This window comes from Pelodiscus sinensis, chromosome 24 (genome assembly GCF_049634645.1).
Source record: "Pelodiscus sinensis isolate JC-2024 chromosome 24, ASM4963464v1, whole genome shotgun sequence".
Lineage (NCBI taxonomy): Eukaryota > Metazoa > Chordata > Testudines > Trionychidae > Pelodiscus > Pelodiscus sinensis.
Window position 1 is genome coordinate 6,476,621 of NC_134734.1, and position 27,533 is coordinate 6,504,153.

Consider the following 27,533-nt stretch of genomic DNA (forward strand, 5'->3'; position numbering starts at 1 on the left):
GCTCAAAATCCAGCTGTTTCTATGGAGGGGAGAGGTCATGTTTCTGGGGGGGGGGGCATTATAATGTTAATAACTTTATGTTTTGGGATCCTCAGCAGGAAGGAAAGAACTCAGCTGGTCATTAACCCTAATGAGATTCCTACCATTCTTTGACACACACACCATGGCAGGCCACTAAGCCTTCCTTACTCCCTTAGTACAGCCAAGTTACATGGGAGCTCAAACCTTGGGAGGGGAGTGAGGTCTAGTGGTTACAGCAGGGGGGCTGGGAGTCCAGATTCTTAGTTCTTGCTCACAATTCCACTCAGGAAGAAAGTACAGGGTGCTCCTCCCACAGCAGAATTTGGCCTGTCTAGTAGGGGCATCAGGACACACAGAGCAAAGCTTGTCCCCTCCAGCAGCGGATAGCCCCCTCAACACTGCTCACACCTCCAAGCTCACTGCCCAGCTGCAGCCTCCTTCCTCCTCACCCCGCCAATGCCCCAGCACCTCCCTGCAGAGGGTGTTTCCACCACCCACTCTCCAGAATTCCCCCCCTCCTCTTCACAGGACAAAGGCCCCTGTGTGAGGGAAATGCCAGCTCCAGGCTGGGATCCCACTGCCAGGGACTGGCAGGCAGCCAGACAGCTGGGCCCATTGTCCCCTGGCCTCCCCCTCAACCCACCCCTGGTGCTAAGCATCTGACCAGGCATTTCTGGGCGAGGGGTAGCAGCTGTGATGCCAGCAAGATTAGGAACCAGCCTGGGAGAAGAAAGGCAGAGTTTGGAGCAGGGAATACCCTGGGGTCCTGACTCCCAGCCCACCATCAAAGATAAGACTCCACTTCTCTTGCAGAGCAGAGGCTGGAACCCAGGAGTTCTGACTCCCAGTCCCCATCCTCACTCTAACAAGCCCTCAAGGCTCTCCCAGGGGGAAAGGCCCATTCCCTGCCTGGAGCAGAGGGGTGCTTCTTGGCCAGAGGAGGTTAGCTAGCCAGGAGCCCTGCCTTCTCTGAGGCTTTCTTTGTCTCTGGGGCAACTCCAGGGGTGCATCTAGACTGGCAAGATTTTGTGCAAAAGCAATTGCTTTTGCACAAAAACTTGCCAGCTGTCTACACTGGCCATGAGAATTTGTGCAAGAACACTGACGTTCTAATGTAAGAAATCAGTGCTTCTTGTGCAAATACTTTGACGCTCTCGCTCAGGGATAAGCACTCTTATGCAAGAATACTTGCGCAAGAGGGCCAGTGTAGACAGGCACCTTAATTTATTGCGCAAGAAAGCCCGATGGCTAAAATGGCCATCGGAGCTTTCTTGTGCAAAAGCGCGTCTATACTGGGCACAGATGCTTTTGTGCAAAAGCAAATCTTTTGCGCAAAGGCACTTGCCAATATAGATGCTCTCTTGCGCAAATACTGTTAACGGAAAAACTTTTCCATTAAAGTATTTGCACTAAATCATGCCAGTCTAGATGCACCTCCAGAAGTCCTCAGGGAGGAGAGGGAGCCTCCTAGGCTACATCTAGACTGGCATGATTTTCCGCAAATGCTTTTAACGGAAAAGTTTTTCATTAAAAGCATTTGTGGAAAAGACCGTCTAGATTGGCACAGACACTTTTCCACAAAAGCACTTTTTGCGGAAAAGCGTCCATGCCAATCTAGACACACTTTTGAACAAAAAAGCCCTGATCGCCATTTTCACCATCGGGGCTTTTTTGTGCAAAACAAATCTCAGCTGTCTACACTGGCCCTTTTGCGCAAAAGGACTTTTGCCCGAACGGGAGCAGCATAGTATTTCCGCAAGAAGCACTGATTTCAGACAGTAGAAGTCAGTGTTCTTGCGGAAATTCAAGCGGCCAGTGTAGACAGCTGGGTAGAAAAACTTGCCAGTCTAGACGCAGCCCTAGTGTAATGGCCCCTCCCATGCAATCAATGAGGGGAACCTGGGTCATTCAGCAATCAAAGCAAGGGAGGGGGGAGTCCGGACTTCTGGGTTCAGTCTCTGGGGGGGGGGGGGAAGGTGTCCCATTACTGGTAATTGACAGCCCAGGCCAGCAGAGGGTGAACAGAAGATGTATGAAAGGAGTCTGCAGTCCCAGTCCAGTCCTGGATGTTCACTCTGAACACTACTGACACCACCTGTCAGCTCTTTGTAGCTGCAGCGAGCTGGGCTGGCTGTGAGCACAGCTTGCTGGGGCAGAGGGAGATGACTCTTTGTGGGTACTGTAGGCCATGTCTCATCAGCTAGCTCCCTTCCCAGGATCGGAGGGTGACCCTGGAGTCTTCACTCCAGCCCATGGCTTGTTTCTGTGACTCACCGGGCTTCAGTTCTGACACAAACACTGCTCAGCCTTCCCAAGGCAAGAACCCAGGAGTCCCGGCACTCTGCCCCTAGATTCCACTCCTTGTGGCCCCCAGGAGTGCGGCTTTCAGTAACCCCTCCCCCAAACTGGGCTAGAACCCAGCAGTCCAGGCACCGAGACACCCCCCTTCCCAGCACACTACAGCCCTTCTCTCCCAGATCTGGGCTAGAACCCAGGAGTCCCGGTGCCCAGCTCCTCCTCCCAGCCGTTGTGCTGAGCTGGCCCCCTTCTTGTCTTGACTTATGGCCCCTCCCCAGTCAACACACACACACAGAGACACCCGCTGCACCGTCTCCGGCTGGCGATTGGCTGGCAGCACTGCCACTCACAGAGGGAGGGCCGGCCAGACACAGGAACAGCGGGACGAGGGAGCTGGGGCACTATACACGGACTGAGCGAGATCGCAGCGGGAGAGCCACAAATGGATGGAGAGACAGCGGGACAGCTAGAGGGGCGTGCAGGGACAGGCTGAGGGGCAGAGGCTAAATGGACTGAGGGATAGATACGGGGATAGAGAGAGGGAAAGAGGGGTAGATACAGAGGTAGAGAGAGGGGTAGACACAAGGTAGATAGAGAGACGTGTGGGGCTAGATAGAAGGGTAGAGAGAGGGACAAGCAAGATAAACAGAGGGACATTCAGGGTAGATAGAGGGGTGGACACTGGGTAGATAGATATGCGGGTGTAGATACAGTGTAGATAGAAGGATGTGTGGGGATAGGTAGAGGGACATGTGGGGCTTGATAGAGGGGTAGACACGGGGTAGACAGAGACGTGTGGGGGGTAGATGGAAGGGTAGATAGAGGGGTAGACACAGGGTAGATAGAGGGATGCGCAGGGGTAGGTAGACAGAGGGACACGCGGGGGTAGATAGAGGGGTAGACAGAGGGACAGAGGTGTAAATAGAGTGACAGGTGTGGGGTACATAGGTAGAGAATTTCCTTGAAAGAATCAGGAATTCAGGGGTCCGTAGAAGGACCCTCGTAGGGAGGGGGTCTCAGGACTGTATTGGGAGCAGTCAATTCCCATGCTCCTTGGCCAAACAATGGATTGGGGGTCACCATGGGTTGCTGTGGGAAGAGGGGGGCTCTGCAGGGCCTGTGCCCCACTGCTTGTTGCGGTGTTGCTTCTGGCAGCTGGGAGTGGTGAGCGGCACCGGGCCCCCCGGCGGAAATGCCCTATCAGCTGCAGCTGCATCCAGGACAACGCACTATGTGACAGGACAGACGGGGTTCCCCGAGGACTGCCCCCTGACATCACCTCTCTGTAAGAGCCCCCAGCAGCATTCTGCCACCCCTGCCTCCCCGCTGTGCCCTGGATCTTGAAGGGGTTGTGCTTTCATTTGGTTCTAATTCAACGGGACTGGGTTTGTCGGGTTCACCAGAGCCAGTTCCATTGCTGTGCCTGGCTCTGGTCTGTTTGCCCGTGGAGACGACGGGAGGGAGGAAGGCTGGTGGGATGCTGATTCTGGTACTGGTGCCATTCCCTGGAAGTGTCTGTGCCACTTCAGTGTTTGCACTTCGATGGTAGGTCTGGTTCTCTCCGTGGCTCTGGTTTGACATTGGTGCTGGCTCTGGGTCTGGTTTTGGTTCTGGTTCTGGCAGCAGTTCTGGTCTATGCTGGTGCTGGTTCTGCTGTTGGTTCTGCTTTGATGTTTCTGACTGTTCTGGTTAAGGTGCTGGTGCTGGGCCATTCCCTGGCTCACTATAGGTCTGCACTGGGCCTTTGGACTGAGCTGGTTTTGGTGGGACACGGCTGGTGGCCAGGTTCACAGTGTCCCGTTGATAGGGGCTCTGGCACTGGTTCTGGTACCACTCATGCTGGGATGGTGGTGTTGACTCAGTACCAAGAAGCTCCTGGTTCTACCTTGCATCCCAGATTCCAAGACAGGAGGGAACTTGAACATCTCGTGGGCTTCCCAGGCCAGAGTATGGCCCCAAGCCACCACCAGAGCAGGGCTGTTTTGTTCTGCACTGTTCAGCCATGGCTTCCAGGTTGCCAGCGAGGAAGAATCCGGTGACCTGGGTTCATGGTTAGTGGGTCTCGCTGTTAGCAATATGTCACTTGTTTCCAGCCTGAATGTGTTTTGCTTCATTTTCCAGCTCTTGGGCCATATTTGATCTTCCTGGATGTTGCTAAGTGTCTCTAGCCAGGGATCATGTCCACTGGGCCTGCTCTGTGTTCAGCTACGTCGATGGAGACCTGCATTTTCTGAGCCTTTAATCCCCTCCTGGCTCTTCTCTGAGCCCTCCGCAATTTACCAACCTCTTTCTTGAACTGGCTGTGGGAGACCAGCGGATTCCCAAGGTGCCTCTGCCTGGCTCACACTGTTCATGTGCCCAGAGGCAGGGGTGAAAGTAACTTCACATTTCTTACAAGTCTTTTCCTATTGCAATCTGGGTCCTGCCAGCTCTTTCAATAGCTCCCTGCTGGCTTTTGCCACAGCTCAGCCAGCTGTGCACCAGAGCCACCCGTTTACTGTCACCTCTGCCCAGCGGTAAATGGTGCTCCTCACAGCAACTTGGAAAGAAACAGAACCATTCGTATGGGCCAGAGCCACCGCCTCACTCCTGTAAAGTAGCTGGGTGTGTGACAGCAGGCGTCTGTTGGGGCTCTGAAATGAGCCCACCTATCAGCCCCACTGTTCTGATGAATATGCCTCCCTGCTGGCTTCAGCTCAGGCCTCCAGGCTGCTTCTTGCCATGCTGCTGTTGAACCCAGGCTTGGCAGGAGGCTGTTGGTCGGGTCCGGTTCTAGGCTGGCTCTGAGTCACTCTGCGACTGCTGCAAAGCCGGTTCTGGTCTCACATTAGTGCCAGTTCTGCTCCTGATGGTGGTGCTGGTTCTGCTTGGAAGTTGGTGCTGGTTCTGGACTTGGCTCTGGAGCTGTGGGTGGAGTGGTGCTGGGTGCCATGCTGCACCCATGCTGGTGCTGACCGATAGCCCCCTCATATCCAATCTCCTCTCCCCAGATCCCTGGTGCGATCAGGATTCACTGAGCTGCGAGAGGGAAGTTTCCTGCAGACACCAACCCTGCAGCTGCTGTAAGGAGACCAATTCCCCACCACACTAGTGTTCAATGGGGCCATGTCTATGCAGAGGGAGTATAAGCGTGAAAATGTCTATGTGCATGGGAGGGGTGAGTGTGCAAATGGGGGTGTCAGCCAGCGCGTGCAGGGAAGCGAGTGTGCAAATGGAGGAGTGCTGCTCTAAGGGGTAGCTGGGAGGACCAGGCACACAGCATTGTCCCAGGAATGCTCACAGTCCTCAGCTGGGCCTGGGGGGCTATCCAGACACAGCGAAAGTTAGGCCAGGCCACACAGAGGTCACTATCTATAAGACACATGGGGAAGGGGAAACTGAGGCACAGAGCAGGGAAATGACTTGCCCAGATTTACCCAGCAGGTCTGTGGCAGAGCGAGGGAAGGAACCGAGTCCTGGCCTCTCTAGTCCGCACTTACTCTAACCATAAGGCCCCACTCCCCTCCTTGAGCAAGGGCAAGACTTTCCGTGGGGAGCAGGGGCTGCAGAAGGATTGAGGGCATCAATAGCTCAGGTTCATGCTGTATGCTGATGCTCCCTCTCTCCCAGCTTATTTACAGCTAGCACCCTGGGGCTGATCCGAGATGATGCCTTCGTGGGACTCCTGCACCTGGAGTATCTGTGAGTGTGTGACGGGTGGGGTGGGTGTGCAAGAGGGGTTCAGCACAGGGACAGGAGTGGGAGAGGGGCAGGGTAAAGGGAGTGGCAAGGGAGTGAGGGGCACACCAGGGGAGACAGAGGGCACACAAGAGGGAGAGCATCAGGGGATAGGACTGTGGGAAGAGGGAAATGAGGAGGGGTGCGAGGGGCACATGGGTAGAGGAGAGCAGGGAGCGGAGTGGGGAGCAACCCACTGACAGCCCCCGCCCCCACTCCCTGCAGGTTCATCGAGAACAACAAGGTGGGCTCCATTTCCAAGAATGCGCTGCGGGGCCTCAAGGGGCTTGTGCATCTGTAAGTAACACACACAACCCCATGGTCCCTTGGCCTCCTGGCACCAAGAGACCCAGCAACCCCCTAACCTCCAGCACCAACAGACTTAGCAACCCCCTCCCCCGAACACCCAGCACCAAATGACCCAGCAACTCCCTAATCCCCAGCACCAACAGACCCGGCAACACTCCAACCCCCAGCACTGACAAACCTCGCAGCCCCCCAATATCCAGCACTGACAGACCCAGCAACACCCCCAACCCTTAGCACTGACAAACCCAGCAATCCCCCAAACTCCTAGAACCAACAGACCCAGCAACCCTCCAACCCCCAGCACTGACACACTCAGAAACTCCCCCTGAACCCCCAGCACTGACAGACCCAGCAACACCCCCAACCCCCAGCACTGACAAACCCAGCAATCCCCCAAACTCCTAGAACCAACAGACCCAGCAACCCTCCAACCCCCAGCACTGACACACTCAGAAACTCCCCCTGAACCCCCAGCACTGACAGACCCAGCACCCCCCCAACCCCCAGCACTGACAAGCACCAGCGATTCCCCCCCACCCCTTCCTTAGCACTGACAGTCCCTGGTGACCGCATCCCCCTCAGTTTCCCAGCACTGCACCAACCTGTGATGCTCCCAAGCTCCCAGTACTGACATACTCTGGTCACCCCAGTACCCCACAACAGATTCTGTCTTCTCAGTGGGGTATCAGGGTTAGGTGTCAGGGCGCCTGGGGAGTTCTGTCAGTGTTGGAGCAAAGAGGTTAACTCTGACCCCCTTGGTCCCCCCTAACACTCCTCACTTCAACACTGACAGAACCCCCCAGGCACCCCAACACCTAGCCCTGGTGCCCCACTGCAATGGCATCAGATATCACAATCCCTTGGCACTGACACCTCCCCAGAGACCCTGACTTTATCCTGATGGAATCCCCAAGGGACCTCCTCACTTTTGTGAGCCCCCCCATGGTATAATACCCGATGGAACCCTCATCTCCCCACGTGCTGACAGCCCATCTCCCTTCCCCCACACTTGGACCCTTCTGAGGTCAGATGGGAGCAAGCATCTCCAGAGGGAAAAGGTCCTGATATGGGGCCCATGTCTAACATCCCTCCCGCAGGAGCCTGGCACACAACCAGCTGGAGACACTTCCACGGCACCTCTTCCGGGGCCTGGATGCCCTCACCCATGTGTGAGTTGGGGCAACAGTGGGAAAAGGGAAGTGGGAGTGGGGAAGGGCGGGGGCAGTGGTGGGACTGGGGGAGGAACTGGGGAAGGAGTGGGAGCAGCAGTAAGAATGGGGGTGGGAGTGGGGGAGGTGGGGGCAGCAGTGAGACACGGGGCAGGAGTTTAGGAGGGGAGAGCAGAGGTAGGTTGAAAAGAGAAGGAAGAAATGAGTGGGGAGGTGCAGTGGTGGGGTGGGGCAGAGAAGGGCCTTGCTGCCTGGCTCCGCCCCCTGCTCCATATGCCCCATTCTCACCACCAGGGACCTACGGGGGAACCCCTTCCACTGCGACTGCAGGATCAAGTGGTTGGTGGAGTGGCTGGACAGCACCAATGCCAGTGCAGAGCTGGGCGAGTGCCAGGGCCCCACTGAGCTCAACGGTACCCGACTGAGCCAGCTGCACCTCCAGGACTTCGACTGCATCACCACTGGTACGGGGCCAGCAAGCCACCCATTGATACTGATATCTTACTGTTCCCCAGCCGCCCCGCGCAGGACAAACCCACCTATCTGAAGGGAAAATGCTTCTTAGATCATGGCCCTCCCTGCATCTCAGCCCAATGTCTGGTGGGACTCAGCCCCAAGGTTCTGTCTCCAGACCTCGCAGGCCCATTGGTTAGTGTGGGCACTGGGGGAAGGGGGACTGGGAGCCATAATTCCTGGGTTCTATCCCTGGACCCAGGAGGAGAGGATGGCCTAGTGGTTACAGCGGGTGGCGGTGCGGGGCTAGAACTTCTGGATTCTATTGTCTCAAGGCTAGCATGGGAGGCCACGGTGAAGACAGAGCTGGGGATGATCCCAGTTGTCCAGCTGCCCTCCCATCTAACTTCTGCCTACCCCAGCGCTGGCACTGTTCCAGTCGCTGCCCTTCCAGGCCTTGTCGGTGGAGCCCTTCTGGTACCAGGGGGAGCAGCATGTGGCAATCGCCCAGCCTTTTGCAGGGCGCTGCAGCCTGCTGGAGTGGGACCACCTGGACGGGGCTTTCCGGGCCTATGCCTCCATCAATGGTGAGCAAGGGCCCATCCCCCCTGCACCGCACCTCACAACTAAGGATCCCCTACAGCCCTCCTGCGCTCCACCCACAGTGACTTCTATGATTAGTGATTGACAGATGGCTCCACCCCCACCTGCTGCTAGATATCCCCCTGCCCCCCATCTGCACCCTTGTCCCCAGCCAGCCTGTCTCCCAAAATCACTCCTCGCACTGCTCTTTGCAGACCATCAACCAGCTGCCCCCTTTCTCCCTGCAGGGCAGATCCCTGCTCCTCTTAACCCAGCTCTGCACCTCAGGGACAGCCTCTCACCCCCTGTCCCAGTGCAGCTTCCCTGAACCCTTCTCCCTTCCATGCTCAGTCAGGCCCCCCCATTTATCTTACTCTCTAACCTCCTTGGGCAGCCCTCTGATCCCTACCCCAGAAGATCCCCCCCCAATCCCTGCTCCCCGAAAACCCTCCAAACCCTGCCCGCATTGAACAGTCCCTCTACCCCTCAGGCTCATCGCCCGTGGCCTGCAAGCCCCTGGTAGTGGAGGGACGGCTGCTGGTGGTGCTGGCGCAGCTGGCTGGGGGCTCCCACGTGTGGCGCCGGGAGGAGGACACGGGGCACTTTGTGCGGCTGCAAGAGCTGGGCCCACAGCGCATCCGCAAGCCCAATGCACTGGCTAGCTTCCGGGTGGACGGCGACTGGTTCCTGGCCGTGGCTGACAGCTCCAAGGCAGGCGCCACCACGCTATTCCGCTGGGGAGGGCGTGGCTTCTACGCCCACCAGGCCCTGCATGCCTGGCACCGTGATACCCACGTGGAGTTCCTAGAGCTAGCTGGGCGGCCCAGCCTCATCCTGGCCAGCAGCTCCCAGCGCCCTGTGGTCTACCAGTGGAGCCGGCCTGGCCGTGCCTTCCTGCGCCACACAGACATTCCCGACATGGACGATGTCTATGCTGTCAAGCACTTCCGCCTGCGTGGCGACGTCTACATCTGTCTGACCCGCTTTATCGGGGACTCCAAGGTTAGTGCTTGGCGCGTGTCCAGCCTGACCAGCACCACTGTGTGCCCAGCATGTGCCTGGTCTGCACCTCCTGTTCCCAGCATGCCCTGTGCCCAGTCCATCCCGAGGCCAATATGTGCCCAGCCTGCTCTGGGCCCAGCATGCACCTCCTGATCCTGCCCAGCATGTCCCCAGTGTGCCCTGCACCCAATGTGCACCCCTTGTTCCCAGTTTGCCCAATGTGCACTCCCTGTTCCCAGCATGCCCCATCTGCCTTGCACCCAACATGTGACCTCTGTTCCCAGTGTGCCCAGCAAGCACTACCAGTTCCCAGCATGCCCTACACCCAGCGTGTGCCCTCTGTTCCCAGTGTGCCCAGCATGCCCTTTGCGAGTGCTGGTGCCGGGCATGCACCCCACTCCCAGCATACTCTGCTCCCAGTACTCTCCCACCGATCCAAGCATGCTGTACTCCCATCCTGCTCTTTGTTTCTGCCCCCACAGTGCTCCCATCAAGCTCTGCTTTCACTTAGACACTCCCATCATGCTCTTCTCTCAACATCTCTGTTCTTCTCTGCCTCCAGTCTGCCATTACCCAAGAGCCTCTGTGCTTTGCTGGCAGTTCTGGCATAACCCACAATCCTATCTGCTCCTCAGGTGATGCGTTGGGAGGGCTCCATGTTCCGCGATGTCCAGCACATGCCGTCACGTGGCTCCATGGTCTTCCAGCCACTGGGCATTGGGAGCCACCGCTATGCTGTGCTGGGCAATGACTACTCCTTCAGCCAGGTGTATCGCTACGATGCGCGTTCCGGCCTCTTTGTGCACCTCCAGGAGCTGAACACCCAGGCACCGCGCTCCTTCGCCCATCTGGCCATCCACCAGCGGGATTTCGTCTTCGCTGCCAGCTTCAAGGGAGACACGCAGATCTACCGGCACATCACTATTGACCTGAGTGCCTGAGCATCGCGCGAGGGCAAAGGGGGCTGCAGACAAGGGGGATGGAGTACCAGCCATGGCCACTGGGGGTCCAGAAGGGGACATAGCCAAGGGGGACGTAGCACTGGCCATGGCCACTGGGGGCCCAGAAGGGAATGTAGCCAAGGGGGGGCAGAGTACCAGCCATGGCCACTAGGGGCCCAGAACCGGACACAGACCATAGGACGAGGAGGGCGCAGAGCCAGCAATGGCCACCAGGCGGGACTTTTAATCCTATTTTGACACCCCCCCCTTTAAAATGGCGTTTGGCGCGGTTAAGAACCGTTCCCCAGTACAGCTGTCAAAGTGTATTTAATGGACTCTCTGTTTCACCCCTTTCCAAAGGTTTTGCTTAAGCTCCGGCGCCTGTGGCCCGTTCAGCGCCCTTTCCATTTCACAAGCTTTGTAATCAAACTTTTCTTCATTTAAAAGACTCCTTAAAAACCACTAATGTCCATGCAGGGCCCGGGCTTCAGACCCAGGAGTCACTTCCCAGGGGCCTCAGGAAACCCCTTTGCTGCCCTTCCCTGCCTTTCACTCTGGAAAGCAATCCTTTCGTTCATGACCCATCACCCATCTCTCCAGTGCCCACACGCTCGGCGTCAGGCTCCTGGCCCGTTTCCAGTGCAGTTAACTGCGTTTACGCTGGAGCCCCTCCTGCCCGTGGCTTGTTCGGTCGCCTCACTCAGCGCCTCTGGGCCCTGCCATTGCTTCCCCTTTTTACAAAACAGGAAGGAGACGGCCTGGGTGCGGCTCAGGGGCCGGCAGGCAAAGGCCGCTTTCTTTACCTTTGCCCTGTTATGGCGCAACTGCATTTCCTGTTGCCTAACGAATCACTCCTTGGCTTGGAAATAAAAGTGAGACCAAGGCCCACACCCAGGGATTCTTAGCTGCTGGCCGCCTCCTGGAGAAGTGGGGAGAGAGCAGGCTAATCGGCTAGCAGGGCTGGGGAGGAGGAGACGGGATGCTGGTCTCAGGGTGGGGGGGAGGAAGGCGCATGGGGAGGGACTGGTAGGAGGGGACACTGCCGGAGAGTCTGGTGGGAGGGGACAGGACAGCTGGGGAGAGAGGAGTCTAAGGGGACACTCTGGGGTGGGGTAACAACACTTGATAGCCCGATGGGCACTGATGGGCTGGTGAATTTTAACTCTGGCCTCCCCTGGTAGTCAATATCCAGCAGTTGCATGCACCCCCTCCCCTGCCCCCCTCCTGTCCCCTGGGAGCAGCAGGGAGCCTAAGCCAGCTTGCCCACCTTGCACTGAGGGGTGCAAAGGTGGGAGGCAGCTGCTGAAAAATCTGCCTGGAACATTCCTCTGCCCCCCCCCTCCCCTCCAGCCAGAGCCCTGTAAGTAACACAGCATGGGATGGGGAGGCAGCTAGGCCTCTGGGGTTCTTCCTCCAGCTCTGGGAGGGAGGGAGTGGGGGGAGGGGTCAGCAGTTAGAGCAAGTCAGGGCTGGAGCCAGAACTCCTGGGTTCTACCCCTGGCACTGGGAGAGGAGCAGGGGAAGCTAGGACTACTGGGACTGAGGGATTGAGCAGATGCAATGCTGAGCATCACAGCACAGACCTGGCCAGCACCCTCCTACCCCAGAGTACCCAGAGCCAGCAAGCTGAGGAGGGAGGAGATTAAAGTAGCCCATAGGAAGCACTGAAGAGTGGGGAGCAGACTGCCTGGGTGCTGTTGGCTGCTGCCCAAGAACTGTTTGCCCCTTCCCACGGCAGCCTAGTCCCCCAGCATTCTGCTCCCCCCTGTTCAGAGGATGGAGAAATCGCCTTCTCGTGAAGTAGGGGATGCTTGGTGAGACCCCAGAATTTCCATGTGACTTCTGGCCTTTCAGCCCGTCCCATTCACCCCACCCTGCAGGGCTCCCGGCCCTTCCACCCCAAGATAACTGCATAATAGAGAAGGAAACTGAGGCATATATGGGCTCCCTATGGTTCCAAAACATTCCCAGTGGCCCAGCGACTCTGCCAGGATTTGGGCTGTGGAGTGGCCCGTGCAAGTCCAGCCATGCTGGCCTGATGCCGCACAGTGGGGTGGGGGAGGACAGGACCTCTTGGGGTCTTTGAACCATCGTTTCAAGGACTTCAATATCTGAGATATAGGTGAGAGGATTATTCTAGGTGAGATTCTGTGGCCTGCATTGTGCAGGGGGTCAGACTAGATGATCGAAATGGTCCCTTCTGACCTTAAAGTCTATGGCTTTTGCGGAAAAACTTGCCAGCTGTCTACATTGGCCGCTTGAATTTGTGCAAGAATACTGATGATCTAATGTAAGTTTGTCAGTGTTCTTGCGCAAATACTATGCTGCTCCCGTTCGGGAAAAAACCCTCTTGCACAAATGTATTTGTGCAAGAGGGCCAGTGTAGACAGCTAAAAACTGTTTTATGCAAAAAAGCCCCGATAGTGAAAATAGCGATCAGGCCTCTCTTGTGCAAAACCATGTCTAGATTGGCACAGATGCTTTTCCGCAAAAAGTGCTTTTGAGGAAAAGTGTCCGTGCCAATCTAGACGCTCTTTTCCGCAAATGCTTTTAACAGAAAAACTTTTCCGTTAAAAGCATTTGCGGAAAATCATGCCAGTCTAGACGTAGCCTGAGTCTATGAGGACCTGGCTTCCCCCTTGAATCCCATGGGTACAGCAGGTGGGTGGGCCAGGGGAGAGCAGGGTCCGTGCCCCCACCACAAGCTGGGGAGAAAGGACTTGCATGAGTGCTACCCAGCTATCCACTGAGCACCCAGCTGCCACATCTGCGTGGGGCAGGCCTGGCTCAGTGGCTATCTCTGCTGCCAGAGGAGCTACAAGGGCAGGTGAACCCAGCCTGCCCGGGGAACCAGAGCCCCAGGTTTGGGGCAGCCATGGCCCACAGCACCAGGTGAGCTAGCCCAAAGATGCCCGCGCTCTCCTGATGGAACTGCTCCTGGCCAGTGAGACACCGCTGCCAGGAGACAGCAAGGAGAGACCTGGAGACTGGGCTCCCCTCTGCAGCCCATCTCCCCTGCGGCATGGGGGCCAGGATTGAAGCCAGGGTGCTCAGAGCCAACGGAAAGCCCTGTGACAGAACTGCCCACTTGACCCAGAGAAAGCCAGTGTGCACGAGGGCCCAGATGGGGGCAGGAGTTGGCACTGAGCAGCTGGGTGGGAGTCTCTCTTGGCCATTGAAAAGACTGCTTGTCCCACCCCAGCTAGCCAGTCCCTGCCCTGGGGCCAGACGGGAGCCAGTACCCCCCATAGGGGACAGGCCTAGGGCTGACACAGAGTTTCAAGGTCAGAAACGTTTTTAATGGAACTTGTGACTGTGCAGAATAGACTCCGGCACTTTCCCAGATGGGCAGTGGCAGCGACGGGGGCAGCCCTGGCCACACCTGGCACCAGCACCATCCTGGCTCAGCAGTTACTAGCGCTGCCTGTGGAGAGATGGGGGGAGAAAGAGACCCACTTACAAAGCAGCCATGGGAGCCGGTGATGGGAGGGAGAGGGGTGGAAGAGTCCTAAGAGTCTAACCCACCAGCAGTCATTAGGGGGCCCCGCTAGGGTTGGGATGACAAGCTTAGAGCCTCACCCCAGAGTCCAAAGACATCCCCCCTGCTGGCCAGGAAGTGGGGAAGGGTTGGGTGACTTACCAGGCGCGATGAGGTGGGGGGACTCAGTCGGACGCCGGCTGAGGCGGGAGAGAAGGGGTTATAGGCATGGGGAACATGACTCCCCCTTCCAACGTCATGACCCTCCTACCCCAGCCTGACCCCCCGCTCTTCCACTATGTGCCCTCCTCACTGTCCTGCCCCCTTCTCCCCAATTCAGAGCACATCTCCAGTGTAAACCCACCCCCCTCCATGCCCTCCAGCACGGTTCCCTACCTGGCTTTGCGGTTAAATTTGCATTTGCATTTTCCACCTAGGAAAAAAAAGTGGGGATTGACGTTGGGGAGGGTTAGACACAAACCCAGTGGCAGAGGGGCAGTGACCCCGAGTTGCCACCCCTCCCATACAATCGGGGCCTGTGAACAGCTCCCCCTCCCCCATCACTGCCCCACCAAGCTAGTGACTGGTACTCAGAGCAGACACCTCCAAGCTCTTCAGGTGCTGGGAAGGCCCCCCTCCTCCACTCTCCTGCTGCCAAGACACCCCCTCAGGGAACAGGGACTCCCCAAGTCACCCCATAGACACTGGGACCCCTGTACAGTGCTAACCCCCCCCCAAACCTTCCTAAGGCCCTGGGACACCCCCCCCCCATCCACTCCAGCCCCTCCCCAGCCCTACTCACTGAGCACCACTACGATCCCCAGGGTGCAGAGGATGCCAGCAAAGATCAGCCCCCCGACCCGCAGGCGGTGCCAGTCTGGGGGAAGAGGAGCTGTAAGAGCCTGTACCGGGGGACCCCCAAAGCAGCACTATCTGCTGCAGAAGGGCAGCTTAGCTGTGCCCCCTCATACTCCAAGATCCACCCCACACTCCGTTACATCCCCCAAATCCTCCTTCTCTGGACCTCATAACTTCCCCCACATTATGTCCCCCAAATCTTCCTCCCCTCCAAATCCCCCCCATACAGCACCACAGCCTGAATCTCCCCTCTCCCAGCAAATTCCCCACCCAGCACATCCCCCAAACCCCTCTTTCCCTGACCCCATCAAATCCCCCCACCCATCCCCAACCTTTCTCCCCTTGCCCAATCCATCCCCCAGCAAGCTCCCCATGACCATCCCCTAGAAAAAGCTGCTCGTGACAGGGCACGAGGCTAGCTGGCCAATTCAGCCCTTGACCAGGCCAGCTGAACCAGCAGGGTCCTACCCCAGGTAGATGGCAGGAGCAGCACTTACCATAGAAGAAGTGGTCTGTAGTGTCTGGCAGGAGCAGAAAAGAAAGAGTTAGGGTCACAGGCCAGGACTCCTGGGTTTTATCTATGGCTCCGACAGGGAAGTGGGATCTCCATTGGGTTGGGGGTCTGGGTGTCAGGACTCCCCAACGCGCCTACCCTTCCCACACTATCAGGAGTGCAACTCAGGCTGAAGTGCCCTACAGGAATCCCCTCTATTCCATCCCACCCTCCTCCCTGGACAGCTTAGGACCATGCTGGCAGCAGGAGAGTGAACTCACCCACAGGGTCTTTAGCCTTCAGGACAGGAAAGGAGGCTGAAAGAGAAAATAGCATTGGACTCACAGCAGGGGGTGCTGTAGAGGGAGGTGGGGGATCTCCCGGGCCAGCAGGGGGGCTGGAGGGAATCCCCACTTCTCACCTGCCAGGAGCAGCAGAAGGCTGGTGGTGATTGGCTGCATCATGGAACTGAGATCAGGTCCCTGCATAGAGACAGGGCAGTTAGAGCCCAGAGGGGGCCAGCACCAGGCCTCCCAAGTTCCTCCCAGGCCTCATTCAATGTCAAACCAACACCTGGGGGCCCCCCATGTCACATTTCCCAACCCCTCTAGACATCCGGATCCCACTGGAGTCAGATCAGAACTAGTGCCCCACAGATTAAGGCTTTTGCTGTCAATTGAGGGGGCCCCTTCCCCCAGCTCCAGCTGTTCCCAGCTGGGGCTGAGGCATTTGGCAGATCCAGGGGGCAGGGAATTCCCTGGATTTGGAGTGTCCCTGTGTGCGAAGAGGTGAATGGATCTGCTCTGTTCACTTTGTTATCTTGCATGTGATTTCTACTGTCATGCAGGGGTGGCCCGTGAGTATAGGCTGACTCGGCCGTTGCCTAAGGTGCCGTCTTCAATGGGGCGCCCAATGATGATGTCACGCCATTGATGGCCATGCAGGCGGGGGCGCTGATTGCACGTTCCACCTGGGGCACCAGCTGCCACCGCCAGCCTCAGGCTGCCCCTGCTGTCATGTGTGTGCCTCAGTTTCTCTTGCCCAATACCTAGATGGGAATTTTGGGTGTGACTCTCACTGAGGGAGGCTGCTTCAGCCCCAGCAGGGACACAATGGCTGAGGCTTTCTGTAACATGAGCCCAGAAGAGGGGTGCAATCAGGTAACACCTTTTGCCTGAACACTGAAGTGGGTTGTGCCCATGAAAGCTCATGATCCCATCTACACAATTGTTGGTCTTTAAGGTGCTGCTAGACTATTCCTTGTTTTTTAAGTTTTACCTTTTGCCTGGGAAGCTGGACAAAGGAGGTAGGGCTGCTTACAGGACTGGGACCAACCGGTTGCTGGGTGTGAGTTAGTCTCAGCTGCCTCAGGATACCCTCTCCCTAAATTGGCTTGTGCTGGCTGCTTCTGGTTCCTGTGCTGACAAGTCTGTGCTATGCTGTGTCCCTGTCACCTGATAAACCTTCTCTTCTTCCTGCTGGCTGAAAGTCCTGTCTGGCTGCAGGTACGAGTGCAGGGCCCAGTGACTCTCACTGTGGCACCCGGGCCAGCCAGCTATGGCAAACAATGGGCCAGGGGTCCTCAGCTGTTCACTGCCTGGAGCCCAGCAACAGCCAGAGCCAGGGATGCTCCCTCAGCCAGCACTGGTCTGCCTGCAGGGGAAGCTATGCAGGACTGTGACCCTGATGGCCACTATCCAGCCCCCCACTCCAGCTTGCAGGAGGGGTGGGACAGTATGGGCTGCAGTTCATTAGTGCCCATGAGCACTGCCCAGTCCAGCGGGGCTCTCTGGCCAGAACAGCTTTCATTCCCCAAGTGTGCAGTCATTCTCCTTTGGTGCGGTCAGGCACAGAGGCCCTGCCTTGGTCTCAGCTGGCTGAGCCAGGGCCGTATTCTCCCTGAGCCTGGGCTCCTGGGGCATTTCATTGCAGGGGAAAGCCCAGTGTTCCCCTCCTTGCTCCCACGTGGGGCATTTGCTTAGTGTCTGGCACACGTGCCTGCCGGGTCTGTTTCCTGGTGCTCCTGTGTAGCAAGGTGCTGCCAGGTGTGCCCCGGCCTGGCCACTGGGACAGGACAAGCCCAAGATGGGACACTCAGCAACCAGTGTCCTGGTGCCCCAAGGCCTAGCCCAGCCTGGCCAGCGGGAGCATGAAGGGCTGAGAGCCTGGATGACCTGACCAGATGGTTCCAGCAAGGGAGGGTGCCCAGCCACCTGTTTCCCTGGGAGAGAAGACAAAGACAATGGAGGAGATGGTGGGGAAGGGCATGCGAGAGGAGCTGCCAGAGTCCCCAGACGTGAGACAGACCTAGAAATCCGGAGAGCCCAGTTCAGATGCTCAGCAAACTCCACAGTGTTCACTGGCCGAGCCTCACTGCAGGCAGAAGTGGGGGTGTGGCTCCCGCTGGGTGAGGAGGCCCTGGTCTCTAGCACACGGACAGCCTCTGGCAGCCCATGGCAGAAATGGGCAGGCTGAGGGCTCAGAGAGGTGTGGTCCCAAGTTTAGCCCCAAGAAAGTCCCATGCAGGGGTCCTCTGTCACATTGTTGGGGGCTGTGAGTCTGTCACCCATGTCCCTTCCTGCCATCCTGATGATGCAGCCCCTTGTACCCGGAGCACCCAGGAGTGGGGCGAGCCCTCAGCATGGAGCCCCAGATGCCTTGTAGGGCAGAAGGTCAGATGCAGCTCAGACCCAATAGGTTCCAAGGGCTGGAGCCAAAGCAATTGGTCAGATACAGTGTGCAAAGCACGTGGGGTGCTGGGGAGCATAGTCAGCGGTGGATCAGGACTCCTGGGTTCTCTCCCAGGCCCTGGGAGAGCAGTGGGCTTTAGGGGTTAGCGCTGGGGGTGGGAAGGGAGACAGGCCACCTGGGTTCCATCCTGGCTGTACCCCTGTCTAGCTGTGCATCCCTAGTCAGCATCTTCCTGCTCTGGGCAGCCTTTGAGCTGATGTCCTCAGGGGAGCAGTGCCAAGCCCCAGCACAGCTGGGGCACATATGCTTGGGTCCATGGGTTGTCAGCTCCAGCCCAGCCTGCTTAGCACCTATCCAGGGCTGGCCTTACCATGAGGTGAACTGGGGTGGCTGCCTCAGGTGCCAGACTGTGGTGGGGCATCACTAGCACCCAGAGTGTAGAAAATTGTGTGGTACTGGTGCATATGTATGCTCTCCGCTCTAGATGCACAGAGATGGTGGTAGAGTAGAACAGGAAGGAGGCAGAATTGAGACCTTTCAAAGTTTTGGCCCAAGTGAGGGGGCATAGGGCTCCCCACCTCAGGTGCCAAAATGTTGTGGGCCGGCCCTGAACCTATCCCACATGAAGGGGAATAGGCTACTACTGGTGATGGGACAGGGAGCTGCTACAGCTCCAGAGATGTGTGTATAGGGTGGTCAGGCAGTTCAACATGCCCCCCTGCAACCCAACACCCCTCACTCATCCTGCTACCTTCAGAGCACAGCTGCCTGCATCCCCCTCCTTAACTCTGCCCCTTCTCTGAAGGGGTGCTATAGCAGCTGGCATGTCTAACCCCAGCCCCTCCCCTAGGCAGTGTTGTGCCAGCCGGGGTCAGGGTCTGTCTCTTTGGGATAGGGTGCAGCAGGGAGGGCCAGGGTTGCTCAGGCGGACCAATACCTGAGCTGGACACTGTGTGGCCAATACCTGAGCTCTGCCCCAGATGGAGAGCACCCCTGAGAGTGGGGCTGGCACAGCCAGAGCCACTGAACTACCCCAGATGAATCTACCTAGCAGGACATCCCAGGCCAGTCAGGGTGGGCCCCACATCAGCAGAACTTGGAGCTAGGAAACAGGCATGGAGAAGGGCCAGGGGCCAGACTCCCACAGAGCTGCCTAAGCTTTAGGGCTGCCCACTGTCTACTCACAAACCCAAACACCCCTGCCTCACCCCTTCTATGAGGCTCTGCCCCCACTTGCTGGTTTGCCCAGTTTCGCCAGACTAGGGTGGGGCGGGTGGGGGTGAGGTGGGATTTGGGGTGTAGGAGGCGGCTCTGGGCTGGGGGTGGAGCTGAGGGGTTCAGAGGATGGGGGGCTCAGACTGGAGCAGGGGGTTGGGGTACAGGAGGGGGGTCAGGCTCTAGACTAGTTCCAGGGCAGGGCCAGAAATGAGGGGTTCAGAGGGCAGGAGGGGTTTCTGGCTGGGGTGCAGGTTCTGAGGCATGGCTGGGGACGAGGGGTTTGGGGTGCAGGCTGGGACTGAAGCGTTTAGAGGGTGGGAGGGGGATTGGGGTGCAGGAAGTCCTTGGTTGCAGGATCCACAGTTACCTCAAGCAGCTTCCAGAAACAACAGTATGGCCCCCAGCTCCTAACTGCAGGCTTGGCCAAGTAGCTCCATGCAGCCCATGGGAGCGGTCTGGCTGGTGCTGGGGGTGGGGACAGTATGAGGAGTCTGCCCCAGGCACAGGCGCTGGCGGGTGGACCTGAGGCTGCCCAAGAGCCATGCAGCCCCCCCCCCCCCCCCCAACCAGGCTTTTAACAGCCCAGCCTGTCTCCCCAGACACTCAGGTGGAAACCCAGCACCAGCCCCCTACCTGCCTGGGGAGCGTCCTGCCACAGGTGAGTTCCCCTCCCCCGCCAACGCAGCCTCTGGCGCCTCTGGATTTGTCTGGTTCCATCCACCAACTGTCAGCACAAGCTCGGCCTGTGTGGGCTGGGGAGGGGGCCAGTGCAGGCAGCCCCTCCCTTCCCCGGGGAGAACCCAGAGCCCTGCTCCCAGCCCCACACCCCTCCCCTCCCCCGGGAGAACCCAGAGCCCTGCTCCCAGCCCCACACCCCTCCCCTCCCCAGGGAGAACCCAGAGCCCTGCTCCCAGCCCCACACCCCTCCCCTCCCCCGGGAGAACCCAGAGCCCTGCTCCCAGCCCCACACCCCTCCCCTCCCCCGGGAGAACCCAGAGCCCTGCTCCCAGCCCCACACCCCTTCCCTCCCCGGGGAGAACCCAGAGCCCTGCTCCCAGCCCCACACCCCTCCCCTCCCCGGGGAGAACCCAGAGCCCTGCTCCCAGCCCCACACCCCAGAGCCCTGCTCCCAGCCCCACACCCCTTCCCTCGCCAGGCTGGGGAGAACCCAGAGCCCTGCTCCCAGCCCCACACCCCTCCCCTCCCCAGGCTGGGGAGAACCCAGAGCCCTGCTCCCAGCCCCACACCCCTCCCCTCCCCAGGCTGGGGAGAACCCAGAGCCCTGCTCCCAGCCCCACACCCCTCCCCTCTCCAGGCTGGGGAGAACCCAGAGCCCTGCTCCCAGCCCCACACCCCTCCCCTCCCCGGGGAGAACCCAGAGTCCTGCTCCCAGCCCCACACCCCTCCCCTCCCCGGGGAGAACCCAGAGCCCTGCTCCCAGCCCCACACCCCTCCCCTCCCCGGGGAGAACCCAGAGCCCTGCTCCCAGCCCCACACCCCTCCCCTCCCCGGGGAGAACCCAGAGCCCTGCTCCCAGCCCCACACCCCTCCCCTCCCCGGGGAGAACCCAGAGCCCTGCTCCCAGCCCCACACTCCTCCCCTCCCCGGGGAGAACCCAGAGCCCTGCTCCCAGCCCCACACCCCTTCCCTCCCCGGGGAGAACCCAGAGCCCTGCTCCCAGCCCCACACCCCTCCCCTCCCCGGGGAGAACCCAGAGCCCTGCTCCCAGCCCCACACCCCAGAGCCCTGCTCCCAGCCCCACACCCCTTCCCTCGCCAGGCTGGGGAGAACCCAGAGCCCTGCTCCCAGCCCCACACCCCTCCCCTCCCCAGGCTGGGGAGAACCCAGAGCCCTGCTCCCAGCCCCACACCCCTCCCCTCCCCAGGCTGGGGAGAACCCAGAGCCCTGCTCCCAGCCCCACACCCCTCCCCTCTCCAGGCTGGGGAGAACCCAGAGCCCTGCTCCCAGCCCCACACCCCTCCCCTCCCCGGGCCGGGGAGAACCCAGAGTCCTGCTCCCAGCCCCACACCCCTCCCCTCTCCAGGGAGAACCCAGAGTCCTGCTCTCAGCCTCAGCCCCAGCCCCACACCCCTCCCCTCCCCAGGCCGGGGAGAACCCAGGAGTCCTCTCCCAGCTGGGCTCTAGGAGCAAGAGGGAGCCCAGGGCTGGGCTGGCAGGAGTCCCAGGCGGATTCCACAGTCAGGGTGTGTCCCCAGCCCAGGGCCTCAGCAGAACAGGACAAGCAGGGCCAGGGTGGGGGTCATAGAAACTGACCTCCTAGAGTCTCCTCCTTCTGCCCTGCCTCAGAGTCCTGAGGGGCACAGAAAGCATCTCTCTTGCCCAGTGAGGGGGCTGGCTGGAGCTGGGCACCGTGGGGCCCAGAGTAAATACATTTGTAGGTGAGCCCCAGCGCCGTGACACATTGGCCTGGCCTGGCCGGGGTTGTGTTCCTGCTGCACTGCAGCACCCGCAAGCCTGTGCCAAAGGTTGCTTTCGAGTGCCAGGCGCCCAGCCATAGGGACCCCAGAATGCTGGTAACTCACTGAGCAGCCCCTCAGCCACCACTGACAGGGGAGGGGCAGCCCCAGTCTTTTATGGGCATGTCATGGGACATATTGCACCCTCTCTGGCCTGCCCCCCAGGCACTGCACAGTTCCCCTCCCCCCAGACCAGCAACCCTCTTGCCAAAGCTCTGCACAGTCCCCCTTCCCCCAGACCAGCCCCAGACACTGCACAGACCCTCTCCCCTCAGACCAGCACCCCCTCTGTTCCCCTTCCTCCAGACCAGCACCACCCCAAGGCACTGCAGAGCCCCTCCCCCTAAGCACTGCACAGACCCCCCCCCCCCCCCGATCAGCACACCCCTCCCCTGCCAGGCACCACAAAGACACCCCCACTTAGTCCCATATCGGCACCTCCCCTTCCTCCAGATCAGCACTTCCCTGCTCACCTGGTTCCATACAGACCCCTCTCAGATCGGCACCCCCCAGAATCCATCCTGTAGCATTTTAACTTGCCAGAGCACAGATTATCCTGCCCCTCCCCCCTTTTACAGAGGGGCAAACTCAGGCACTGAGCACAGGGGTAGCAGAAGCAAAGCCAACAGGAGAATCCGGGCACTGAACATGTCAGCTCCCAGGGTAGCCTGCTCACACAGGGCAGCTAAAACAATAGCCCTGGATCCTCAGCCCAGCTGGCAACTTACCCAGAGCAGAGCAGCCACAGCAATCAGGCAGCAGAGCTCAACTCTCCTCTGGCCCTGCTGGCTAAGTAGGGCAGGGCCCAAACCACACCCAGGCAGGTGGAGACAGGTCTGGCAGCCTGGGCTGGGCGAGGGAGGGTTGGGCTTAGATCCACAGCCTCAGGCAGCAGCAGGAATCTGGCAACCCCTGGGGGCCCAGGCACCAGGCAAATGAGTTTGGAGGCTGCTGCATGGCCCCTCTTGTGTATCAGTGCAGCAAAGGGTCAGTGGGGGCCAGGTCTCCTGGCCCCTCTCCCCAGATTGTGGAGGGGGATCTGGTGGGTTAGAGCAGAGCTCCTGAGTTCTTTCTCTGGCTCTGGGTTAGATGGACAGGGAGCTAGGGCCCTGACTTGTAATCAGTGCTTTTGGGAGGTTGTGGTAATACAACTGCAGGATTATACAGAGGGGCTGTGTCTAGACTGGCCAGTTTTTCCAGGAAATCAGCCGCTTTTCCAGAAAAACTTGCCAGCTGTCTACACTGGCCGCTTGAATTTCCGCAAAAGCACTGACTTCCTACTGTAAGAAATCAGTGCTTCTTGCGGAAATACTATGCTGCTCCCATTCGGGCAAAAGTCCCTTTTGCGCAAAACTTTTGCGCAAAAGGGCCAGTGTAGACAGCTGAGAGTTGTTTTCCGCAAAAAAGCCCCGATGGCAAAAATGGCGATGGGGGCTTTTTTTGCGGAAAAGTGCAACTAGATTGGCACAGACGCTTTTCCACAAAAAGTGCTTTTGCAGAAAAGCGTCCATGCCAATCTAGATGCTCTGTTCCAAAAATGCTTTTAACGGAAAACTTTTCCGTTAAAAGCATTTCCGGAAAATCATGCCAGTCTAGACGTAGCCAGGGTTAAAAGCAAAGTTCAACGAGGGATGCAGGGGCTGTGGGTCAGGAGTGAGGGGCTCCGGCAGGGCTGTGGGCGGGACCCAGGGGGCGGCCAGCATTGGGTTAGCAGGGGGCTCCGGGATGGAAGTGAGGGGGCCGGCAGGTGCTGTGGGTTGGGAGTGAGGGACTCCGGGAGGGCTGGGCTGGCGGGGGCTGTGGATCGGGAGTGAGGGGCTCTGGCAGGGAGCCCTGGGCTGGGAGCAGGTCCCAGTTGTCTGTAGGTTAAAAACATTCCCAACCCTCTCTGTCTCTGCGTGTCGGATGCTGACGTTACTCTGAAGTGCGAACCCTGGCACGGCCTAGCCCAGGGAGATAAAGGGGGAGGGCCAGTGCTGCCGTCCATGTAGGCTGGAAAAGGTTAAAGAGATGGTAACAGGTACCTCCAGCCCTGCCAGGAGAGCTGGGGAGCCCCATTCCCTCTAATAAGGGGAACTGTTGAGGGTAGGATGGAGCCAGCTGGGAGACAGGATTCCTGGCTTCTCTCTCCAGCTCAGGTAGGGAGTTGAGGTCTAGGGGTTATAGCAGGGGCAGCTGAAGTCCTGCTCCTAAATACTAGCCCAGAGCTGCCTTTCTGCAGCTGCAAGGAGAACCCAGTCATAAGCAGGAGGCACTGGGCAGCAGGGAATGGGGCAGGGGCTCAGCAGGGAACACTGCGCTGCAAGGAAGAGGGTGGGGGCCCACCAGGAGGTTCTGGGCTGCAGGGAGCAGGGGGCTCAGCAGGGGGCCCTGGGTTGCAGGGAGCATAGTGAGGGCCCCGCTGGGGGTACTGGGCTGCAGGAAGCAGAATAGGGTACAGCCCGGGGCACTGTACTGCAGGGTGGGGGCTCAGCAGCGGGTGCTGGGCTTCAGGGAGCAAGGTGGGGGCACAACGGGGGGTGCTGGGCTGCAGGTAGAAGGGTGAGGGCTCAGAAGGAGGTGCTGGGCTGTGGGGAGCAGGGTGGGGCCTCAGCAGGAGGTTATGGGCTGCAGGAAGCACAGGGCTCAGTAGAGGCTGTTGGGTTGTGGGGCTGAGCAGGGTCACTGGGCTGCAGGGAGGGAGCTCAGCAGGATATGCTGGGGAGCAGGGCAGGGACCCAGCAGGGGGTGCTGGGCAGCAGGGAGAAGGATGGGGACCCAGTAGGGGGTGCTGGGCTGTGGTGAGCAGGATGGAAGAATGGCTCTTGTGAAAAAGGGGATCTTTGTGCAAAAAGGTGCCATCTACATTGCACTTTTTTGTCCAAAAACCTCTTGAGCAAAAGGGAAAGGACGAGGAAATACAAATGAGAGTGCTGCATATGCAAATGAGTGCTCCATTTGCATTTGCTCTTCTGCAAGAGGCTTGTAATATAGACAAAGCCTTTGAGTTTAAGATGCTTCAGCCCCTGCCTCCCCCCTCTAATCCAGGTTATGTCTAGACTACAATGATCTATTGGGAAAAGCTTCAGGGGGTAGCTGAGTTAGTCTGTGCAGGATAAACTTAAAAAACAACAAATGGGCTGGTAGCACTTTAAAGACTAACAAAACATGGAGATAGGATCATGAGCTTTCGCTGTCATCTGAAGAAGTGGGCTGTGCCCACGAAAGCTCATGACCCCATCTACGTTTTGTTAGTCTATAAAGTGCTACCAGACCATTTGTTGTTTTCAAAGTTTATTGGGAAAAGGCACACAAATTGTGCTCCGCAATTTGCAAACTTTTTCATGGAAGGAGGAAGACAGGGCTTTGGAAAAAGCGTGTCTGGTCTTCTGGAAGAAGAGAGAAAAAAAAAGCACAGACATGTCCCCTGGACATGGCACAGTTTTTCTGGGAAACCCCCATAGTCTAGATGTAGCTCCAATGCCCCACCCTCTCCCCCGGGGCCTGGCACCTCCAGACCGCCTGCTCTAACCCAATGTCCTCCACTTCCCTCAGAGCCAGGCACCCCCAGCCTCCCTGCTCTAACCCAATGCCCTCTGCACCCCCAACCCCCCACTTCCGCGCTAACCCAATGCCTGGGTCTCATTGGAGCTGCCGCCACAGCCATGCACTTCTGCCTGTAGGTGCTGTGGCATGTGTGCAGAGCGGCTCAGAACTAGCAAGAGCCACATTGCTTTGAGCAAAGAGCCACATGCAACTCAAGAGCTGCGGGTTGCCCACACCTGGGCTGGGTGATGCAGGGGGAGGGGAAGGGTGGGCGATGCAGGGAGTTGGAGAAGCAGTGGGCCATGCAGGGGGTAGCGGGAGAGGGTTGGCAATTCAGGGGGTAATGGGAGGGAATGGGGGATGCAGGGGGAGAGGAAGGGGGGTAATGCAAGGGGAGGGGAAGGGTTGGACGATGCAGGGGGTAGCGGGAGGGGACGGGTGATGATGTGGGAGGGGAAGGGGGCAGGCAGTGCAAGGGGAGGGGAAGGGTTGGACGATGCAGGGGGAGGAGAAGGGGGTGGGTGACACAGAGGGAAGGGAAAGGGGTGGGCGATGAAGGGGGAGGAGAAGAGGTGGGCGATACAGGATTAGGGGTAGGGGGTGGTCCATGCAGGGGGCGGGGGAAGAAGGGGGAGGAGAAGGGGAAGCAGGGGGAGGGGTGGGAGGGTGATGGAGAGGAGTTGCAGTGGCTGGGTGATGGAGGGGGAGGGGAAGAGGTGGACAATGCAGGGTTAGGGGTGGGGGTGGGCCATGCTGGGGCCGGGGAAGGTGATGATGTAGGGGGAGGGTAAGGGGCAGGCAATGCAGGAGGAGGGGAAGAGGGTGGGCCATGCAGGAGGGGAAGAGGTGGGCGATGCAGGAAGAGGGTGGTCCATGCAGAGGGAGGGGAATGAGTGGGCGATTTAGGGATAGGGGAAGGTGTGGGCAATGCAGAGAGAGGGGTAGGGGGTAGGTGATGCAGGGGGAGGGGAAGGGTTGGACGATGAAGGGGGGGAATGGTTGGATGATGCAGGGGGAGGGGAAGGGGCATGTGACACAGGGAGTGGAAGGAGGTGGGCGATGCAGGGGGAAGGAAAAGCCTGGATGATGGAGAGGGAGGGGGAGGGGCTGGGCAATGGAGAGGGAGGGGAAGGGGGTGGGTGATGCAGGGGGAAGGGGGAGGGGAAGGGAGGGGGTGATGCAGGGGAAGGGGGAGGGGAAGGGGGTGGGTGATGCAGGGGGAGGGGGAGGAGGTGGGTGATAAAGGGGAGGGGAAGGGAATGGGGTGGGCCATGCAGGGGGAGGAGAAGGGGGAGGGTGATGCAGAGGGAGTGGAAGGGTATGAGTGATGCAGGGGGAAGGGAAGGGTTGGACGATGCAGAGGGAGGGGGAGGGGCTGGGCAATGGAGGGGGAGGGGAAGAGGTGGGCAATGCAGGGTTAGGGGTAGGGAGGTGGGCCATTCAGGGGGTGGGGAAGGTGAAGTAGGGGCAGGGAGAGGGGCAGGGCGTGGGCAATTTAGAGGGAGGGAAAGGGACGGGCGACTCGGGGAGGGGAAGAGGGTGGCACATTCAGGGGGAGGAGAAGGGTTGGGCATTGCAGGGGGAGGGGTGGGAGGGCAATGGAGGGGCGTTGCAGGGGCTGGGTGATGAAGGGGGAGGGGAAGAGGTGGGCCATGCAGGGGCCAGGGAAGGTGATGTAGGGGAAGGGGAAGGGCGTGGGCGATTGAGAGGAAAGGGAGGGGGTGGGCAATGCGGGAGAGTGGAAGGTGTGGGCGATGCAAGGGGAGGGGAAAAGGTGGGCAATGCAGGGTTAGGGGTAGGGGGTGGGCCATGAAGGGGGAGGGGAAAGCAATGTAGGGGCAGGTGACACAGGGGGAGGGGAAGGGTGTGGGCGATGCAGGAAGAGGGGAAGGGGTGGGAGATGCAGGGGGAGGGGAAAAGGTGGGAGATGCAGGGGGAGGGGAAGGGGTGGGAGACGCAGGGGGAGGGAAAGAGGTGGGAGATGAGGGGGAGGGGAAGGGGTGGGCGATGCAGGGGGAGGGGAAGGGGTGGGCGATGCAGGGGGAGGGAGAAGGGATGGGAGATGCAGGGGGAGGGAAAGGGGTGGGCGATGCAGGGGGAGGGGAAGGGGTGGGCGATGCAGGGGGAGGGAGAAGGGATGGGAGATGCAGGGGGAGGGAAAGGGGTGGGCGATGCAGGGGGAGGGGAAGGGGTGGGAGACGCAGGGGGAGGGAGAAGAGGTGGGAGATGAGGGGGAGGGGAAGGGATGGGAGACACAGGGGAAGGGGAAGGGGTGGGCGATGCAGGGGGAGGGGAAGGGGT

The 27,533-nt window shown here is 59.2% G+C and overlaps 2 protein-coding genes across 8 annotated transcripts; one reads left to right on the forward strand and one right to left on the reverse strand.

Moving 5' to 3' along the window:
• The first annotated feature begins 2,677 nt into the window (after positions 1 to 2,677).
• LOC102449524 (leucine-rich glioma-inactivated protein 1) lies at positions 2,678 to 13,783 on the forward strand. Of its 2 annotated transcripts, XM_006123503.4 has the most exons (9): positions 2,680 to 3,604; positions 5,310 to 5,381; positions 5,929 to 6,000; positions 6,262 to 6,333; positions 7,443 to 7,514; positions 7,809 to 7,978; positions 8,390 to 8,554; positions 9,040 to 9,551; positions 10,187 to 13,783. In XM_006123503.4, exons 1-9 carry the CDS (start codon positions 3,366 to 3,368, stop codon positions 10,490 to 10,492), a joined length of 1,680 nt encoding a protein of 559 aa, XP_006123565.1. In that variant the 5' UTR covers positions 2,680 to 3,365; the 3' UTR covers positions 10,493 to 13,783. The 2 variants fall into 2 exon arrangements, with proteins under 2 accessions (XP_006123567.1, XP_006123565.1); XM_006123505.4 differs by lacking the exon at positions 8,390 to 8,554 and having other exon boundaries at positions 2,678 to 3,604.
• LOC102450959 (FXYD domain-containing ion transport regulator 3-like) lies at positions 13,770 to 22,552 on the reverse strand. 6 transcript variants are annotated; one of them, XM_075907504.1, is made up of 9 exons: positions 22,181 to 22,370; positions 19,864 to 19,954; positions 15,743 to 15,803; positions 15,603 to 15,638; positions 15,326 to 15,349; positions 14,773 to 14,847; positions 14,367 to 14,403; positions 14,133 to 14,170; positions 13,770 to 13,916 (listed from the first exon to the last, which is right to left on the reverse strand). In XM_075907504.1, exons 1-9 carry the CDS (start codon positions 22,225 to 22,227, stop codon positions 13,897 to 13,899), a joined length of 429 nt encoding a protein of 142 aa, XP_075763619.1. In that variant the 5' UTR covers positions 22,228 to 22,370; the 3' UTR covers positions 13,770 to 13,896. The 6 variants fall into 6 exon arrangements, with proteins under 6 accessions (XP_075763619.1, XP_075763621.1, XP_075763620.1 ...); XM_075907506.1 differs by lacking the exons at positions 19,864 to 19,954; positions 22,181 to 22,370 and adding an exon at positions 22,436 to 22,552; XM_075907505.1 differs by lacking the exon at positions 14,133 to 14,170 and having other exon boundaries at positions 22,181 to 22,390.
• Between the last annotated feature and the right edge of the window lie 4,981 nt (positions 22,553 to 27,533).

Coding starts and splice junctions, on each gene's coding strand:
- LOC102449524 (XM_006123503.4), top strand. CDS start 3,366: ATGCTCCTTGGCCAAACAATGGATTGGGGGTCACCATGGGTTGCTGTG. Junction 6,001..6,261: donor CTCCTGCACCTGGAGTATCT/GTGAGTGTGTGA, acceptor CACTCCCTGCAG/GTTCATCGAGAACAACAAGG. Junction 8,555..9,039: donor GGCCTATGCCTCCATCAATG/GTGAGCAAGGGC, acceptor TCTACCCCTCAG/GCTCATCGCCCGTGGCCTGC.
- LOC102450959 (XM_075907504.1), bottom strand. CDS start 22,227: ATGGATTCTGGGGGGTGCCGATCTGAGAGGGGTCTGTATGGAACCAG. Junction 14,848..15,325: donor TACAGACCACTTCTTCTATG/GTAAGTGCTGCT, acceptor CTCTTCCCCCAG/ACTGGCACCGCCTGCGGGTC. Junction 14,404..14,772: donor GGGGATCGTAGTGGTGCTCA/GTGAGTAGGGCT, acceptor TTTTTTTCCTAG/GTGGAAAATGCAAATGCAAA.